General features: G+C 34.1%; 1 protein-coding gene across 1 annotated transcript; it reads right to left on the reverse strand.

The window, feature by feature from the left end:
- Positions 1–10011: 10011 nt before the first annotated feature.
- LOC107599196 (C-X-C motif chemokine 10) lies at positions 10012–12255 on the reverse strand. The gene is made up of 3 exons (XM_016290718.1): positions 12185–12255; positions 10354–10477; positions 10012–10267 (listed from the first exon to the last, which is right to left on the reverse strand). Exons 1-3 carry the CDS (start codon positions 12243–12245, stop codon positions 10180–10182), a joined length of 273 nt encoding a protein of 90 aa, XP_016146204.1. The 5' UTR covers positions 12246–12255; the 3' UTR covers positions 10012–10179.
- Positions 12256–20051: the final 7796 nt, after the last annotated feature.

Below are 20051 nucleotides of genomic sequence, written 5' to 3' on the forward strand. Positions count from 1 at the left end.
CAAATATAGGCACACACATTAAGGAGTGAAGTACTCGCCTACTTTGTTCCTTTTTAACCTTTGCACAGGATTATATGATCTTATTATTATGTTTTCCAACTTGAAAACAAAAGCTTAATACCAAATTAGGGTTGGGATTCTCTGTTTGGTACCAAACAAACGCTGCTTTCAGGGAAATTGATCTGTTTGTCTGAATTTAAATGTGAGATTGTATAAGCCATGTGTCAGTTTTTGGATGGTAGAAATGTGCTTTATAATTGCTACAGAAGACTACCTAGGAGTTTAAGGCATAGTTCACCCAAAAATGACTCAAACCTCTATGCCTTTATTTCTTCTTTGGAACAGTTCAACTCAGGCTAATTCAGCTTAGTCTGGTTGTTTCACATTTGTTTCAATGGTAATGGATTGTCAGCTGCATCGGTACAGGATGAACGTTAATTTATGTTTAGAAATGTCATTTTGTGATTTGTTGCAGAAGAGAAATGACAAGAAATGTCATTTTATTTGTTAGGCGCAACTAAGAGCATTTCCATAGTTAGAGGCCTTTCTCATTGTTATATCTACATTTTTATGGGTTTCAAGGTTGGCAAGACATAATCATTTGCTAAATTTCTCTAAAAGCTGTTATGCACTTCACAACTTATGCGCATAAAAATATAACATGCTCAATTATGTAACATAAATTTCTTATACGGTAAGAAAACATGCGCATAAACTACAAAACACTTTTACCAAATAAATTCCTTAATCCGCATCAAAAAAGACACGTGACTTTGCAATAGGACAGCAACTGGACCAACCAACGGACCGATCTCATTGCACAGCATCTGAAATGCAAGTTTTGTCATTCTAAAATGCTTGAGCAAAGTCTCGTCAAAGTCATTAGTGTTGTTGTCTGTCACATGCATGAATTCTGACTTCAATAAACCGAAAGTCCTTTGTTCAAGCTAGCAATCTCCAAAATGTTTAATGCTTAAAGCTTCTTGAGTTAAAATCCTGCAGCATTTATGATGTTTAATCTGTGAGGAGAATAGGTTGTTGGTAGTACTTGCCTGTTCAACACATCCAGGCTCACATATGTCTATTTGGACAAAGCTATAGCTTTCTTAACATGCTTTGGCGGACTGTGCCTTGTTCTGTGTTGAGCTGGTCTGAGTAAAACATTTCAAAAGGAAAGGTCAGAGGTGCTGAAGTGGACTGTTAAGTGTTGGACTATGTTTGCTGCATGTTACTTATCACTGCCATCAGACCTTCGAAAAAAAATAATAACCACACTGATTAACTCCCCTTTCCTGTTAATTTTAATGACATTTTTATTAGAGGCTGGGGTTTACGTGGCCCCAGTGCAGGTTGTACCAGTGGGCCCTGTTTGAAATTGTTGAATTTGTATGTTTGTTCTATTTATTTATTTACACAATGTTAAAGTTTTTTCAAGTTTGTAGGTGTCCAGGTACAGAAACCGAATAATTAAATGTAAAATAGCACTGCATAGTCTTCAATGTAAAAATTAAACATACAGTCGAACCAAAATGTATTCAGATACCTTCAACATTTCTCACATTATCACAGTTTATTTGCTATAGTTTAGAATATGGTAATAAAATATGACAAGAACTCAGAGTTAAACTGTGTCAGAACAAATTAATCTTGATAATGTCAGATAACTTTGATAGAAAGGTATGTAACGGATTACAATCAACCAAAACTTTAGACAACTGTATGACAATATTTACACACCTATCAATACTTTGTTGACCAGTTACCAAGCAATGCTTAATTTTGTTCAGTCTGTGGTGTAAAAAGGTTGCATTAGCAATTCAAGAAAAATCATGTAAGCAAAGCATGGTCAGGTCAAAGTGTCTGAATAATTTTTGGTCCCAATTTTTTTTTTTATCAATTTCACTGGTAGTCCACAGTATGAAGAATTTTGGGGTATAATATGTCACAGTTTACTTTATTTTGCTATACTCACTTACATAAATGAACTATAGTGTCCTGCACCCACTAGTAAAAAAAATATAATACAAAAATTATATCTGGAATATGACAAGAACTCAGAGTTAAACTGTGTCAGAACAAATTAATCTTGATAATGTCAGATAACTTTGATAGAAAGGTATGTAACGGATTACAATCAACCAAAACTTTAGACAACTGTATGACAATATTTACACACCTATCAATACTTTGTTGACCAGTTACCAAGCAATGCTTAATTTTGTTCAGTCTGTGGTGTAAAAAGGTTGCATTAGCAATTCAAGAAAAATCATGTAAGCAAAGCATGGTCAGGTCAAAGTGTCTGAATAATTTTTGGTCCCAATTTTTTTTTATCAATTTCACTGGTAGTCCATGAAGAATTTTGGGGTATAATATGTCACAGTTTACTTTATTTTGCTATACTCACTTACATAAATGAACTATAGTGTCCTGCACCCACTAGTAAAAAAAATATAATACAAAAATTATATCTGGTGTCTGAATAATTTTTGGTTTGACTGTGGATTAATCCTTGTTAAAACTACAAAGTAATTCAGTCAAGAGCAGTGAGTAATTTTCTTTCTTTCATTTTCTTGAATTAACATTAAAGGGGTCATATGATGAGATTTCCTTTCTCTTTGGAGTGTTACAAGCTGTTCGTAAATAGATAAGATCCCTAAAGTTGCAAAGACTAAAGTCTCAAACCCAAAGAGATATTCTATTTAAAAGTTAAGACTCGTCCACGCCCTCCTAAAACGTCTCGTTTAAACACGCCCCCACATGTCTACGTCATGATGTGGGAAGACTTGCATAACACCACCCAAATGTTCACGCAAAGAAAGAAAGCGTAACTTTGATTCTCGCTGTAGTATTGCTGTTGTGGAGACGCTGTGTTTCATTGTGAAAGTGAAAATATTTTGTTTGGTCTTCCAAAAGAGGACACAACTAGAAATCAGTGGTTAAGTTGTATTTACAACACTGTTCCAGAACAGTTCAACCCAAATATTCGTGTGTGTGCTACGCATTTTACGGAGGACTGTTTCCTGATTCTGGGAGAGTAGCCTACACACACATGCATGTATATATTTAAGAAAATAATGTTACATTTGTATATTAAATATATATAAATGTATATAAATTATATAAATATATACATGTGTCATGATCTCTAGCTGGAGTCCCCGTGAGCTTCGCTAGAGGACTCTTGGACTCTTTGCCTGTGTTCTCTGCCTTGATGTTTAGTCGGACTGATTGCCTGTGTGTTGACCCTTGCCTGCTGTCTGATTTCGATTCTGGACTTTCCTATTAAACACTGCATTTGGATCCTCACTCAGTCTCTCAGCAGTCCGTAACAGCATGTAAATATTTTCAAAATATATATTGTATGATTGTGTATTTATATATAACTAAAAAAGGCAATGCAAAAAGAAAAGAAAGTAAAAAGGAACACACCTCGTGGAATCTTTCCAATAAAGATCTGTAGTAAAACATTTGATCTGATGCAAGTAATATAAATAGTATTTACATTCAAGTATAATTAAACCTTAGACTCAGATTCCCGTTAGATGGGAATTTTACTGTACTGGATGAATAATTAGTGTATGAACATTTTGCTGAAACTTGTTTACCAAAATAGTTTGATGGTAAACACAAGTCCCTTGTTGGACAGACCGAAATCGCAAAATAAGGAACAGAAAATGCTGCCTTTTTCAAGCTGAATATTTTGTCTATTTTCAGACAGCTCTGAACAAGTGCTGGCTCGGGTATTTCTTTACCGTAATGGACTCGGGTACATTTTATTTTTTACCATAAATGAAGTGGCATCATGAACTCAGCATCTACCTGTATCAAAAGTCATGGGACCTAAACACTTCCAAAACTGTTCTGAAATGACAAGCAATTTGTCCAGATATAAATCCCATTGAATAATGAAGGAGGGATTTGAAATCTGTTTGAAACAATTGGAAGTAGGCAGTCTTCATAATCTAAAAAAAACAGCAGTTTGCAAAAGAAAATTAGGCTAAACTGCCATCATTGGTTCTTATATGAAGCACATAATTACAGATATACAGTCCAAATGCTCTGTTATTAAATACAATTTACAGTGCAACAAAATACTGCTTAGGCCATTTTAGGATTTTAATGTGTAAACCAAAGAAATAAGTATATAAATATGAAAAGATGTTTCCATTCAGTGTATAAAAAAAGTCATCATAGTTGTCATTTGGCCATGATTTTTAAATACCCTGATTTTGTTTGAAATAATCTAAACTTTGTCAATTATCGAAACCTTTGTCTCTAGATACCAAGAGATCTTTTGACTCACCTTTGACATTTACAGTAACCTTTTTGTCTACATGTTTATAAGCCTACATGAACCAGGAAAAGAAACATCCTTTCATGTGTATTTTAGAATGAAAAAAATACAAATGACAGAAACTCAAGCTTTCATCTGGTTTTGTTTAATTCAAAAGGAACATTTGTTTTTCAGGTGCAACTTATTCTTATAAATCTTGCCAATTATGTATTCTAATACATATTTTGTGAACAATAATACATTTTTATTTAAAGATATGGCAAAATGATAGCTTAAAAATGTATGGGCATTGTTATTGTGTATGTTATTGTACATGAATTACAGGTGAATTCTGTCATTCTTGACATTTTTCTGAAAACCATGTGGTGGACTCCCTTGACTTGCCAAAGCTATTTTTATAGCAATCATTTGATGTAGGCACAGCAATAGATTTACCTTGATTATTCATCATATGTATCAAATGTCTTATATCATGCTTGTCATTGTCACTCTTGTCAACTTGGAAAACAAGTACAGTCACTTGAAAAACTCTGGCACAAATATAAATAAAATATAATAAAATAATAAAAACTGAAATGTTAAATATTCATATTTTATGATGGGTTTTCATAGTTAAACACTTTTTAATGTTTTTATACATTAAAAACATCTGAAAGGTAGCCAAGACAGCTTTAATGTGACCTTCATATAACAAACCTATATATTTAGTTTTTGTAAACACCAACATCCTGCTGACTGCACAAAATTTCTCTCTCTAAAGTTAAACCTTTGTTCTTGTGACATTTTGCTGATTTGGGTTACTTCTTCACTCATTCTAAGTATTCTTTACAGTTAAATGTGTTGCAGCTCCGTCTTCACTTTTCTGTTCCTCTTCAGTTGTTTTGTCATATTAAGCTGATCCCAATTAACCATTATAAGGCTAACAATTTTCCTTGGCTATTGGGTTAAAACATGGTACTAAAACAGGGGTTCTAAATTGGGGTACTGAGGCCCAGTGGTGCTTCAGCACACTTTCAAGGGTCATAAAAGTGTCACATGTTCATGACATCATAAAAGGCTATTGGAAATGGTTTCAGAATCAGAATCAGAATCAGAATCAGAAGAGCTTTATTACCAAGTATGTTTACACACACAAGGAATTTGACTTGATGACAGGAGCTTCCAGTGTAGAAGAAAGTACAAACATAGTGCAGACATACATGATAGTGTAGACATACATAGGAATAACACAGTAGGGATGTAATATAAAACTAATATAATAAGAAAAAAAGAAAAATTGAATAATGTACTATATACAGAAATAGAAGTATAGGAAAAAAATGTAATTGTTTAGATAAATGTACAGATATGTTTATTAGTGTGCAGATAGATATGTTATTTACAAAGTGTGCAGTTTAATATAAATATACTATGTTAGTTGTGATGGACGATGTATAATTATGAAAGCTTAATTGTTAAGACTGAGTATAGCCTCAGCCATGCTGTTTCAGTGTTTTCATTAAAGTTCTAAGCTTCAAAAAATTATGTTTAATATTGTACTAGATAATGCTGGGCCTAGGAATCAAAAAGATTAAGATCCACTATTTTAAAAGACATTGCAGTTCAGGGTTTTTGTACACATTTTGTCTACATATCCTCAAAGACTGAAGAGATTTTGAGGCTCTTTTTTCCCCCTCAAACTTAAACTAGACTTTAGTTGTTACGTATATTATTTTTTTCCTAATAGGCTATAGATTACGACAGGGAAATGGAAACATGGCTTTGAACTGGAATTATTCGACTGGCATTACAGAAAATCACAAACGGGGGTTTCCAGCTAATTAGAATAGTAAATAGCAGTTTGACATTCAGTCACTTTCTCAAAACATTATCCACAATATCCACTGCACCAAGCTAGTGGTTTAATAAGTTCACTAATAGATGATATACGTGGGTAGTAGGCCTATTGAGGCTTTTGTTCCACTTTCCGATCACGAAATAGATGCTGCAGGCTTCAAGGGCTCGCGCTGATATTTAGCATGTGGGGGTGCAAAGGTGACCACACGAGGCTCCACTCATTTCTCCAGTACACATATGACTCATACTTCACAGAATACTCATCAGGGAACCTAATAAATGAAGAGTCTTTTATGAGATTACTTATCCCATATCCAATATTCAACCTCCCATTTTTGTTGTCGTGATATTGATATGCATGTTTGTTACTTTGTTCAACTTAAAAAAAAAAGCTTTTTACAAATTGTGAACGCTCTCTCCTCATTTTAAGATAACCATACATCACGTCACTGGCTCTTCAGTGCCTTTGACACCTTAAAAATACTGCCATCTCAGAGTCATTTATCTATGAAGGACTCTCTCGCTTTGTATACCCTGCCCTTTCCCTATTTATTAATGACAAAGCTATAAAGGAAGTTAACTTTTTTTTTTTTTTTTTAGATTTCATTTGGAAAAATAGGCCCCACAAATTAAAACAAAGAAGTTCTTTCCAATTCTAGAGGTGTCAGTGGCTTTGATTTGTTTAGAATTTGCGGACACCATAAACACCTTTAAAATAAACTGGCTGAAGAGATGCCTTGCAGATCCATTATGGTAGGCTATTTCATTCTAAATAATATCTTTAACAAATATGTTTCTTATTGAAATGTAATTTTTCACCTAGCAAGTTACCCACTGCCTTATCTAATTTTCATCAACGATGTCTTCTCTCTTGGAAATTGTGTTCTGTCCATAGTTTTTCTCCACAGAAAGATTTTCTCTGGAACAATGCTGATATAACTGTCAGAAATAAGTCCCTTCTTTCCCCTAAATGGTTTAATAACAATCTTAATTGTATTTTGTGTTAGATGATTTTGGCATGAATTGCCATGCCTTTCCAGTTCCACCAAAAGATTGCAATATTTTGATAAAAGCTATACCAGCAGGTTGAATCCAATTAGTTAAAAGTCACTTAATGTTTAGTAAAAGTAATGTTATATATCCTGCTTTGCTCTTGGGTGGTATTAACATTTTAGATAGGAAGTGCAACAACAGACATATCCGCCATCTTTTTCAAATAAAAAGAAAGATTACTCCCAGAGGTCAATTCTACTGGAATTTGTTTATAACTGATAGTTTGGGGGAAAGCCTGGCTTTAACCAAATATGTTTTGTATATCTAACAAGGTTAAGGAAGTCCATTATAAAATCCTTCATAAAATCTATCCTATTAATTCCTCCATTTCTAAATATTCTGACATTGAGGAGAACTGTTCATTTTGTGGCCTTACAGAAGAAACAGCTGCCCATTTATTTTTGGATTGTGGCATTACTAATAGATTTTGGGCTGATTTAAGTTTTTATATTTTTGGTGCTATAAATCTGGCTCACAATTTTGTCCTCAAAGATATTATCTGTTATTACAAAAACCCAAAACATGTTTCTCTCGAATATGTTGTTGACTTCTTTATTTTGTATGCAAAATTCTTTTACCATAAGCAAAAATGGTGTCTGCTTTCCATTTTTCCTTGCTGAACTTAACTCTCTGATTTCATCCCTTAGACTTATAAACAACAGCAACAACAACAACAAAAAAGCACAAACTTTTTGGTGTTTTATGAGGACATGTTTAAAAATACGTTAACTGTGTTATTGTGCTTAGCTATGCCTGTGTATCCTACGTAAACCCATGTTTGTCTTGTTGTTGATGTAAATGTTGTTAGGGATACAATCATATTTTTCCTGATAATGTATATATTAGGCCCATATGTTTTGCAATTTAAAAAAAACGTATAAAATACTGCCATCTAGTGGTAGATGTAACAAACAGCATTTATCCATTGAATATTACACAGCCCCAAAGCAAGACAGAAGATGCATTAGGATTTATTTTGACAATATCTAGGTGTCTACGCCTAAAGGATTGATCTAATTACTATATTCTAATATGTATTGTCTTCTATATTATTTTTAATAAGAAATCCAAATATCTCCACAGTAACAGCAAAACATTTCGCGTGGTGTTCAACACCTTTTGTCTGTGTTATTAGTCATATTGTTACCTTAACAGTAGAGGTGTGTGATACTGACAAAAAAAAAAGATATCTCGATATTTTCTGGGATTTGGTCGATAACGATAATTAGACGATATTTTTGTTGAGTGTGTTATTGTGCCGATATCTTGGACAGCTGACTCCTAAAGTTTTTGTTATTCTTCGTATTCTGTGTGGTCGTCAGTTCACAGCAGTGATAGAAATGAATCTTTTCCTATCAGTTTAAATAATTTTTTACCTTTTATGGGCATTTTTACCTTTAAAAAGCCATTTTTAAAGTGTTCATCTTTTGAGGCAAAATCTTACATTTAATCAGTCAATTAGAATAATAAGACATGTGGGCTGTTACCAAGCAAATTAAATCAGTATCCACGAAATTCATCTTTGCAATGCAGAGGAAAGAAGCTGCATCTGAAGTGGCATTTAAATGCATTTACACACTGTTTAATGCAGCTCAGAGGGACATGGAATGCTTAAACCTGCAGTTACAATATGAGTTATTTATTCAAATGTATTCAAACAAGTCATGATGCAGCTGGTGCAGCCATTGCAAAGCTTTGCTTTTACAAATCATGTCCAACAGGGGACATAATCCAACAAGAAAAAGATCACCTGAATAAAAATGGTGGAAAATGTATAAAAAATATTTCAGATTCATTTATTTAGGCTATCGTTAAATTTAATTAAATTAAGACATTTTTGTATTCATTTATTATGTGACTGTACAGATGGTCAAATAGTCTTCTATTGAAGCTCATGTTGCTCTTTGGATCATCTCAAATCACGTGTTTGTATGTGTACATGTGTTTTATTAAATATATTAAGAATGTGATTTTTGTTGTTTAATATAAATGACACTCCATAATAAACAGACTAAACATTACACCAACATATTTTTGACAAACATTAGCTTCTTTACTGGAAACACTGAAAACAACACAGGCAGTAGCTTGACCAGATACCTCCTTAATTCAACATGAATGGATATTTCATAAAACCCAAAGAACATCATACAATTTTGGACTCATAATTCCAATCCTACTGAATTTTAATTTGGTGTAAGAAAAGCATCTACGAGTAGGTGGCTGCCTAAAATCTTCAGACCATAAAGAAAAAAATGGTACTATGTAAGAAATAGCAGAATGCTGGCAGTCTAATTCCTTCCTTTCGTGCCTCTCCTTTTTTATAATACTTAATTTAATAAAACCTTTCATTTAAACTTAATTACAGAGTCTTTTGGGTGTGTCATAGCCTAGCCTTTTTTCAGAAAGTGTGATCAATCTTATTCTATTGTAGTTGCAAAAAAAAAAAAATTTAACTGCAAAAAAGAAAAGTGGGAGGTGTGCATCTGTTTGAGTGTGTGTGATTATATATATATATATAGTAAAATTGTTATATAGGGTATTGGTTATCATTAAATTATTCTGCTGGCATTGGCTAATGTCTTACTCTAATCTTTTTTTTAATTATATCACTTTTATTGAGAGACACCACATTTCCCCTTCTCTGCAAAGCCGCAATCACAAAAGGAACCCTAGACATTTCTTAAACAACTATTTTGTAGTCATTAAAAAATTTAACTGCAAAAAAGAAAAGTGGGAGGTGTGCATCTGTTTGAGTGTGTGTGATTATATATATATATAGTAAAATTGTTATATAGGGTCTTGGTTATCATTAAATTATTCTGCTGGCATTGGCTAATGTCTTACTCTAATCTTTTTTTTAATTATATCCCTTTTATTGAGAGACACCACATTTCCCCTTCTCTGCAAAGCCGCAATCACAAAAGGAACCCTAGACATTTCTTAAACAACTATTTTGTAGTCATCTAAAGGATGATCTTGTGTGTACTTGGCGCTCAGCTGTCATAATTTTCTTGCAGCTGGCGTCCCAGTTTTGAATTAGGATTCAGGCAGACTTTTATGTGAGGTTTCTTCAAAATCACACTGTGGGCAAAATATAAAACAATTAGTTTATACTTATCAAAAATATCTGTTGATCACACACAAACATCACAAAAAAATAGCATTACATAATCTCAGTGGTGTTACAGAATGCACTTGGTTTGTGCACTTTCCACTCCTTGATGTTTCCAGGCCGCAGACCGTCATATGTTCTGGAGCACAGACATCGCTTGCTTATGAACAGCCGCTGACCTACAAGCAGAGATGAAGAAGAAAAAGCTGAAAACAGTGAATAAAACTAGATGCTACACTTATTCTTTAGCTGAGTGGCCTGCTGGATCTGCTGGCCATGTTTGTCTGCTCACTCTTATGAAGAAAACATATATATATATTTTAAAACGACTCACAGATAGGATATAATGTGTTCATTACACAGAATAATTGTTACAAATAGATTTTTTTTAAATGTGGCAAAGTCTGTGTGTGAGTGTGTTTGATACTTGTTTTAATTATAAAGTGGTCGCACGCCTAGAAGTGCAACGCCGCGTCGCGTAGCGGCTAGGACAGGTATCGCACACCGGACGCGCCGCGTTCATTTGAAGGCAAACAGTTATTCTAAGCACCAAACAGGCACAAGTTCACTAAGAGTTAACAAAGCGGCGTCGATGTGTCAGCATATGTTTTGAAAAAACAACATATATATATTTTAAAACGACTCACAGATAGGATATAATGTGTTCATTACACAGAATAATTGTTACAAATAGATTTTTTTTTTAAATGTGGCAAAGTCTGTGTGTGAGTGTGTTTGATACTTGTTTTAATTATAAAGTGGTCGCACGCCTAGAAGTGCAACGCCGCGTCGCGTAGCGGCTAGGACAGGTATCGCACACCGGACGCGCCGCGTTCATTTGAAGGCAAACAGTTATTCTAAGCACCAAACAGGCACAAGTTCACTAAGAGTTAACAAAGCGGCGTCGATGTGTCAGCATATGTTTTGAAAAAACAACAAACTGAAAGAAAAATTAGGCTGCATTATTATATAACAGCTGACTATGAAGCAGAAGCAGACTTAGTTCAAGCCACAAAAAGATGAAAGATGCCCAATACACAATCTTTCAGCATATAGCAAAGTCATAATGTACATTAACAACAATTTGGGACAAATATAATGTAATTTAATGGAAAACGATGTGAGCGGCGCTTTGAGACGCGACAGGATTTTGATCAGCCTCATTATGAATCGTCCGGTGCGCGGCCCCCTTTCTGAAAGAGTGTGATATAATTCTGACTATCGTATTATAATAATTAAAACTTTGTATCGCTTGCACTTTTGCTTTTGACTCCTAATGTTAAAACGCTTGTGGTCTAATTTGTAACTCGCTTTGGATAAACGTGTTTGCTAAATAAATGTAAACGAAGTGTAAGCCTAATGTCGTTAAAAGCCAGCTGAAAAGCAAGATAAGGTGTGAAAAATAGCTTACCCTCAGTAAAAGTCAGGCAGATCAGAAAGACCAAGGACAGAAGAAAGCAGACTTAGTTCAAGCCACAAAAAGATGAAAGATGCCCAATACACAATCTTTCAGCATATAGCAAAGTCATAATGTACATTAACAACAATTTGGGACAAATATAATGTAATTTAATGGAAAACGATGTGAGCGGCGCTTTGAGACGCGACAGGATTTTGATCAGCCTCATTATGAATCGATGCGCTTCTCGTCCGGTGCGCGGCCCCTTTCTGAAAGAGTGTGATATAATTCTGGCTATCGTATTATAATAATTAAAACTTTGTATCGCTTGCACTTTTGCTTTTGCCTCCTAATGTTAAAACGCTTGTGGTCTAATTTGTAACTCGCTTTGGATAAACGTGTTTGCTAAATAAATGTAAACGAAGTGTAAGCCTAATGTCGTTAAAAGCCAGCTGAAAAGCAAGATAAGGTGTGAAAAATAGCTTACCCTCAGTAAAAGTCAGGCAGATCAGAAAGACCAAGGACAGAAGAAAGATGGACCGGCTCATGTTTGACCAATGTGACATCAGACTAAGTGAATCTGAATCTAAAAGCTTATAGTTTTTATAGCCTATATTTTGGGAAATCCCTTTGAATCCCATTGTCAAAAATGACATCATCCTTAGCTGGCATAATGTTGCCCGTCATACCAACCCTAAATTGAAGAACTAACTAAAAATGTGTGTGTGTGTGTGTGTGTGTGTGTGTGTTTAAATAATATTTGACATATGGATGTTTCAATACAAGGAAGCATGTACGAAACATTCTTCTTCTTCATAATCTTCTTTTTAAAAGGGCACTTTATCTTAACATTTTTCATCTTATTCTGTGTTATTGTGTAATTTTTCCTGTATATTCATTTACCATAAACATTTAGCTAAAAACAGTCTAAAACAGTCAGCCACCAACAAGAAGTAGCACCCTTTTCAGTCAGCCTGATAAGTGGTCTGATATACAGCTAGTGTTGATAACCTAGCGACTTAGCTACTGCCAGGTATGTAGCCTACTGGCCATCGTGGGCCAGTCGAGTAGTGGGCAGATCACAGAAGCGAGGGAGACCTCCCCCATAATAGGCGCTTATACAGTGCATGCGAAACTGTAAAAAGCAATGGAAGAAATGTACATATTTATTTTAAAAACCATATAACCCTGGTAATGAGGACCACGTTTTTACTTGTTGTGACCACCATCTTACTAATAAGCTATAGTCAGTTAAATTGTGGATTCTAGGCAAGAATTATAGTAAATGTCATTAGGACAAAGGTCATGATAGTTTAACAGAATAGCTTTAATAGCTTCTTTCTCTTTTAATGTTTAGTTATTATGAATTTTAATTGAAGTAAAATATGAATTCAATAAGAGCCTGATTAAAGATAAATATCAATGTCTTACATAAGTTAGGTGTTAACGATTCACAAATGTTAACGTTTTTAAAGGGACAGTTCACCCAAAAATGAAAATCGTCATCATTAACTCACCATCATGTCACTCTAAACCTGTATGAATTTCTTTCTTCCGTGGAACATAAATCATTTCATTTGAGAACTTGAAAAGAGTTTTGTCCACACGGTAGAAATCAATGGTAACCAAAATGTTTTGGAAACATTCTACAAAATATCTTCTTTTGTGTTCCACAGAAGAAAGTAGGCTACGTCATACGGTTTGGAACAACATGAGGGTGAGAAAATTCAATGCTTCTATGTGACAAAAATGCATTATTTGTTGCATTTGCAGTGCGTTCAGCAATGTTATCATTACCCAGCAAAGCACATCTCTTTCTGATGACAGTAGATTCAGCTGAGCCTGTGTACTGTGTCAGAGAAAAACTAAAAAAAATAGACTTTTTCAGTGTATTTTTGTGTATGAAATCAATCATATAGTGACATTTAGCAACTTTTCAAGCAGGCTTTACCTGCTTTCCATTAAAAGGACTTGGCAACCGTGTATACAGCACTGCACCATCAGCGAATATAGCCTACTAGGAAATGTCTGATCACCAAATGCTGTAGTTTGAAAAATATTTAGAATAGAAATCAAGGTACTTACTTTAAAGAAAAATTTACTTTTGATTTCACTATTCTTACATCTTTAATATGGTGGTGACATGGTAAGAAAGTTTCAGTATTACTCAGCAAAGTCTCCATCCTGCACTTGCCTAATTTGGAGACATGCCAGCTAGAAATGTATGTCTGTGTCTACATGGGGTTATGGGTTTCCCCTTATTTTCCCTTTTTTCACTCAAAAATGTAGCCTGTACTTCAACAACTGATAATGGAAAATTAAGGGGGTTTCTCTGCCTTTTGCATTGCAACATTTACTGCTGCGAGTCATTAAAAAGCACTTTTTAAAATCCAGACTTTTTCAGTATTAACTTTCTCTCCATTTTTTTATAATGTAACCTTATTATTAACTTTTTAAAATTCTTCAGGAAAAATAACAAACCAAAGCAAATTACCCTAAATCTGTTGTCTGCTCTGAATATTGTTCATAAAAAGGGAGATACTGTATGTCACAAATGAATGCAAAGCACACTGAGATCACTTTTATTCATCATACAAGTAGAGGACTTACACAAGACCGATAAACAGGCACTGCATCAGAGTTATAACTGCACCCACATTGATATATTCTGAGCAATAATCAGTAGGACAGGAAATTTAATGCAAGGTCTTTCTGTGCTTGCTGCTGCATTTTGATAACATGCAGCCACGTGAGACTTCCTCTAGAGCTAAGCACTTCTGAGAAATGCTCTGCTTTATACTAAACAGGCAGCATACATTTCAGAGAGAGAGAGAGAGAGAGAGAGAGAATTTAAAAAATATATATTATTAATATAATTAGTTATTAGTGTTCAAGACAGAAGTGTCTCCCATTAAAGTACTGTGCTTTAATACATTAAATTACTTAATTTTTGAATGCATAGTCAAATGAAACTGATAATGTATTTCATATTTGATTCTCAGATGGGAAAGTACTACATGACATGTGCTTGACGTGATCTCAATAATTCCTCTTTCACAGCATACTCATAATTGGGAGAATAGGGTAAAGTGAGAACTTGAAGAAAACTTTTGGTCAAACTTTGGTTTAATTGTTTAATTTTTGTCTTGCTGTATCATTTATTGTTCGCTACTGTGTTGCTATTCTAGTCTGGCCATTTCCTGAAGAAGAAAAAAATCAGATCTATATGATGTAATGAATGAAACCATTTTTTGATTACCCAAAGTTTAATGAAGTTGTTCTCTTATTCAAATTATAAATGATATAACTAAACAAATTAATAAATATTTAGGTGAAGCTGTGCTCTTGATTTTTTCATTGCATCATCCTATGCAGTGTGGTGAATTATTATTGCTCATTCTTGTCTATAGGCTGTTTTAGTCATTTAAATAGCATGGGTTACCTTAATATATTGATTAATGACATTGTATTATAATATTAAACCACCCAAATATTCTAGTCTGGCCATTTCCTGAAGAAGAAAAAAATCAGATCTATATGATGTAATGAATGAAACCATTTTTTGATTACCCAAAGTTTAATGAAGTTGTTCTCTTATTCAAATTATAAATGATATAACTAAACAAATTAATAAATATTTAGGTGAAGCTGTGCTCTTGATTTTTTCATTGCATCATCCTATGCAGTGTGGTGAATTATTATTGCTCATTCTTGTCTATAGGCTGTTTTAGTCATTTAAATAGCATGGGTTACCTTAATATATTGATTAATGACATTGTATTATAATATTAAACCACCCAAATATTTAGGCTACTACCTTCTAATTACCGTTGTCAGTGCAGACTTTTTTTTTTTAGCTTAGTCTACTGATCATTATGGATTAGTGTAGCCTGCATTAAAAAGTCTTGAACATAAAACAACAAGATAAAAATGTAGTTTGTGACTAGACATAATCATTTCATGACTCTAATATTTAGGTGAAGCTGTGCTCTTGATTTTTTCATTGCATCATCCTATGCAGTGTGGTGAATTATTATTGCTCATTCTTGTCTATAGGCTGTTTTAGTCATTTAAATAGCATGGGTTACCTTAATATATTGATTAATGACATTGTATTATAATATTAAACCACCCAAATATTTAGGCTACTACCTTCTAATTACCGTTGTCAGTGCAGACTTTTTTTTTTTAGCTTAGTCTACTGATCATTATGGATTAGTGTAGCCTGCATTAAAAAGTCTTGAACATAAAACAACAAGATAAAAATGTAGTTTGTGACTAGACATAATCATTTCATGACTCTATACACTTCTTTGTGAAGACAGTGGCATAATACAGTGAAATAATAGGTTCTTTAGCCATATAAATTCAGTTGTCATGTGCGTGGGTAAAATTTACCCGCTGGCGCTTTTAGGTATACAGCGACCCCCTGGCGGTTCTAGTGTTAAAGATCTGGTTACTGATTTCACAGGATCAGGACATCGGCTCTATGCTTGATTCCTAGTGCAGGCTTTTGTTTGTTTCTGCTAAGACAAGACAGAATTAATAGTAAATTTTGTCCTAGCATTTATTTCAGTTAGAGACTGTCTCACTGCACAGGCCTGAGGTTTATAGCTTTAAACTCAATAAAATATTAAGGAAACACATATATTTGCATGCTGACCTTTTTTTGAATGACTTTAAGAATTTACTTCTTGGTAAATTTTGACCCTGGATTCAGACATTTCTGCAATGCTCCTCTCTTCAGAGATACACTTCACAAACAAGACACAAAGAACATAGGCAGTTATTTGATATCTAAGACAAAGCATTTATGTGTAAACAAAAATATAGTGCTTACCCTACACAATTTCCAGTCTTTTAAGGACTTGAAGGGATGATTTCAACCTTCTCGATTGCCTTTCAAGAGATTTTATTCACTCCTCTATCAGCACAAATGCATCTGCCCTTCATAGGCAGTGTAGCCTGAAACAACCCAGTGTTAATTTCAGATCAGTTTTAGAATTCATATTTGAAAATATCACACAACAAACATAAAACGTTATTTATATGAGAGCGAGCTCACCTTTCACCTCCACCACAAGGAGACAGACAAGAACAATAAAAGCCGTTTTCATTTTGTTTTGATCTTGTATAATCTCTTAAGTGTCTGGACCAATGATATATTGAATAATGGGATTTCAGCAACTCTATTTTTATACTGCCATGATCTGGCCACTCAGGTGATTGTTTTTCTTTTTGTTTAATTAGAGTTTCCTTCATCTGTACCAAGAAATTGAAGCCTTTATATGTAAAGAGAAGCTCTGTCACAAGGCAATTGTTTTTAAATGCATTATAAATTTTTTTTTCTGTTTATAGTTTCAGAACAGGCCTTTTCAGTCACCTTTTTTTTTTAAGACATTAATGTTTCCTCAGGAATGGTCTCTGATAATTCACATAACCCACTGATTAATTCTGGTATGCTTCAATTTTAATCACATAATGCTCATAATGTGATATTTTTACAAAGATGCTTTAAAGAGAATGTGGACCTTCAATACAAGAACAACAAAAAACTGTGTTCTCAGGTGAGGAAACATAATTCATACAGAGCTCATTTACCCAAAGTGAAATATCCTTCTTCATTTTTTGATTGTGTCGTTTCAAACTCAGGGGCATAAACACCATGAATAATGTGTGAAGGATATTTAAGAGCTTTAGTGGGGGAGAACATTTTCGGTGAAGAACTATTCAAATAGTCTGTTCCTCACACAGCACACCAGTCATATGGACTACTTAAGAGATTTTGTGAGCTTGACATGATCCCTTTTACTTTAATTATATGCATTGAAAAAAACTCCTTTTGTGTTGTACAGAAGAAATAATGTCATATGAGTTTGGATCGACATGAATATGTGAGTAAATTATGACCGAGTTTTGTGGGAACTAGGCCTTTAATATTCTGAATACTTTGAAACTTTGTGCTGCATTCAGTTGCTTAACAGGAAATATATGTTGGAAATGTATGGTTTGAAAGGACAATTACACACACAAAAAAATTCAATTAAGATCACAAAGGAAACAAGCCATTATAGCTTGTTGTTCCAGGATAATTGCCAATTTCACACAATAAGCATGAGCTACCTACACTGAAACCTAAGCAGTAAGCACTTTACAGAGAAAATCTATAAGCTGTGACATTTTTAATATAATACTTATTGATTTCATTCCACTGCATGCATCTACAGTTCCATCATTGTAGTAACATAACACAGGAGAAAAGGTTATGTTATCCAGACAGTTTTTCGATCCTTGCCACAGTTGCCCTCACACTACGAGACTAAAGATATTAAGTAGCATGTATGTGTAGTGTATAAGTAGTATGCCATAACTTTCAGTTAACTCCTCAGTTAAACTGCTTAGCATAGCAGTGACACATCACCAAATAATGATAAGCCTTGTCACTGCACTAAATTGTTATAAATTGCACAAAGCCTCACAGGTTTCATGCTTCTCAATATTGCCACATAATTAACTAATAAATTGAATTGACAAATTAATAAATAATAATGAATTATATAATATAAGTATACCCAACCGTACCCAGATACATACAGTATACTCCCTTTAAGCAGTACATATAAAATCGCAACTGCTTGATTGCTTGTAAAACATAAACTATAACACACAGCTTTAGCCTGCTAAATGTGACTATAAGGCACGAAGGCATGATATTAATATATCATAAACACTGACATCATGATTTTCTATAAAGCTGCTTTAGAATAATGCTTATTGTGAAAAGCGCGATCCAAATCAACTCGACCATCATCCATCATTTTAAAGACTCACTATCTTCTGATGTCTTTTTCTGTTTAATAAACGCCTCATCATTTCTGATCACATCGTCAGTAATCCAAATTACATGTAGAAGATTTTGCAGTTGTACTTTAATATATTTCCTATCTTCTCCTCTGTGCACCTGTTTAGATTTTGCAATAGCTATCTCAATCTGAGTTTAGGACAGTGTACAGAAACCACTTCGCTCTCCATTTCCTGCCACTGTCTTCTTTACCGTCTTCAGCAGTTCTGAAACCTGAGATTGAATGTTTTATTTTTTGCAACCTTATGTTTTATTGTTACCAAATTCTGATTTAGCATGTCTAATTATTTCAAAGCATAAAAACAAGTTTCAGTTATTCTTACAATAGCGTTATGATTTTTGGCTCAGAAGTTCTGTGTTGTGTATTTACATTTTTAAGGCATAAAACATTCATTTAATCTATCTTTTAAGTAATGAAAATTAAACAAATTTAATTTTTTGGAAAATAAAGGTAATTTAATATTACAATTACAATATTGAAGAAATATTGTATGATTATCCCTTACAAATAAGGTTTTAATAATTTTAGTAGTAGTAGTAGCAGCCTATTACCTACATTCTACTGAACAACAGTAATATATTTCTGCCGCAATGTCTTCAAGTTAAACCGAGCTTTTATTTTGACGGGTTGCCGTGAATACCTTTACATTTATGTGTGTATATGATATGATGATAGTTTTACTCAAATGAAACGGTCAAATGCTCATGAAGCGACTCTCAGAGCAGTTCTGGAGATGTTGTTCATGTATTTATGTCCTCATTTAGTGAGACAGCAGATGCTAAAATCACAGCAAGCCCACGTCTGCGCCAATCATTAACCCAGAGACACGAAGAATTCATATTTAAATAGTAGTTTTGCGGCTTAATATTTACAAATACTAGTTGGAGTCACTTGTGTGTGCACACACGTGTGTGTGTGTGTGTGTGTGTGTGTGTGTATAGAGACCGAAATGACATGACATCGTGTAAATAAGATAAATAACATAAGGCTATTTAGTTTGTTTAATAAAATAACAAGGTATAGACCTGTTCTATCGGAATGGTAACTTTAAATGACTTCTGTTGTGATCTGGCGCTATAGAGAAAATATCGGGGGGGGGTTGCCCCCCTAATATAATGTCAGGGGAAACACTGAACTGATTTCTAAGTTTTGTCTGGAGGTCATGGTCTTGGATGTCCTGCTTTTGTTCTTCATCCTTAACAGTGAAAAGGATTATGACCTTCTCCCAGCAGCTCTCCTCAAAAACCATCTCAAATGTATTCACTATATCTTCTCTTCAAAAAACTGCATTCCTGGTATGACTAGTAGTAAAGCGTAAGGTCCATGAGAAGACAGACGCATACAGACTCTCACCGACTCTCCTCTCTGCCAAATATCATGTGTTCTACTGCAGTCTTCTCAGGCACAGACATGCCCAGCAGGACAAGTATCAGTTCTGATGCAATAATTCTGTAGCGTCTGCGTAGGATCATGCTGGAGTGTTGGACTGTT

The sequence above is a fragment of the Sinocyclocheilus grahami genome, unplaced genomic scaffold (genome assembly GCF_001515645.1).
Source record: "Sinocyclocheilus grahami isolate Dianchi unplaced genomic scaffold, SAMN03320097.WGS_v1.1 scaffold262.1, whole genome shotgun sequence".
Lineage (NCBI taxonomy): Eukaryota > Metazoa > Chordata > Actinopteri > Cypriniformes > Cyprinidae > Sinocyclocheilus > Sinocyclocheilus grahami.

What these genes read in the sequence shown, in the direction of transcription:
- LOC107599196 (XM_016290718.1), bottom strand. Translation starts at nt 12,245, where the DNA reads ATGAGCCGGTCCATCTTTCTTCTGTCCTTGGTCTTTCTGATCTGCCTG. An exon ending in CTGCCTGACTTTTACTGAGG is followed by an intron (nt 10,478 to 12,184) that starts GTAAGCTATTTT and finishes CTCTGCTTGTAG; the next exon opens with GTCAGCGGCTGTTCATAAGC. An exon ending in TGTAACACCACTGAGATTAT is followed by an intron (nt 10,268 to 10,353) that starts GTAATGCTATTT and finishes TTTTGCCCACAG; the next exon opens with TGTGATTTTGAAGAAACCTC.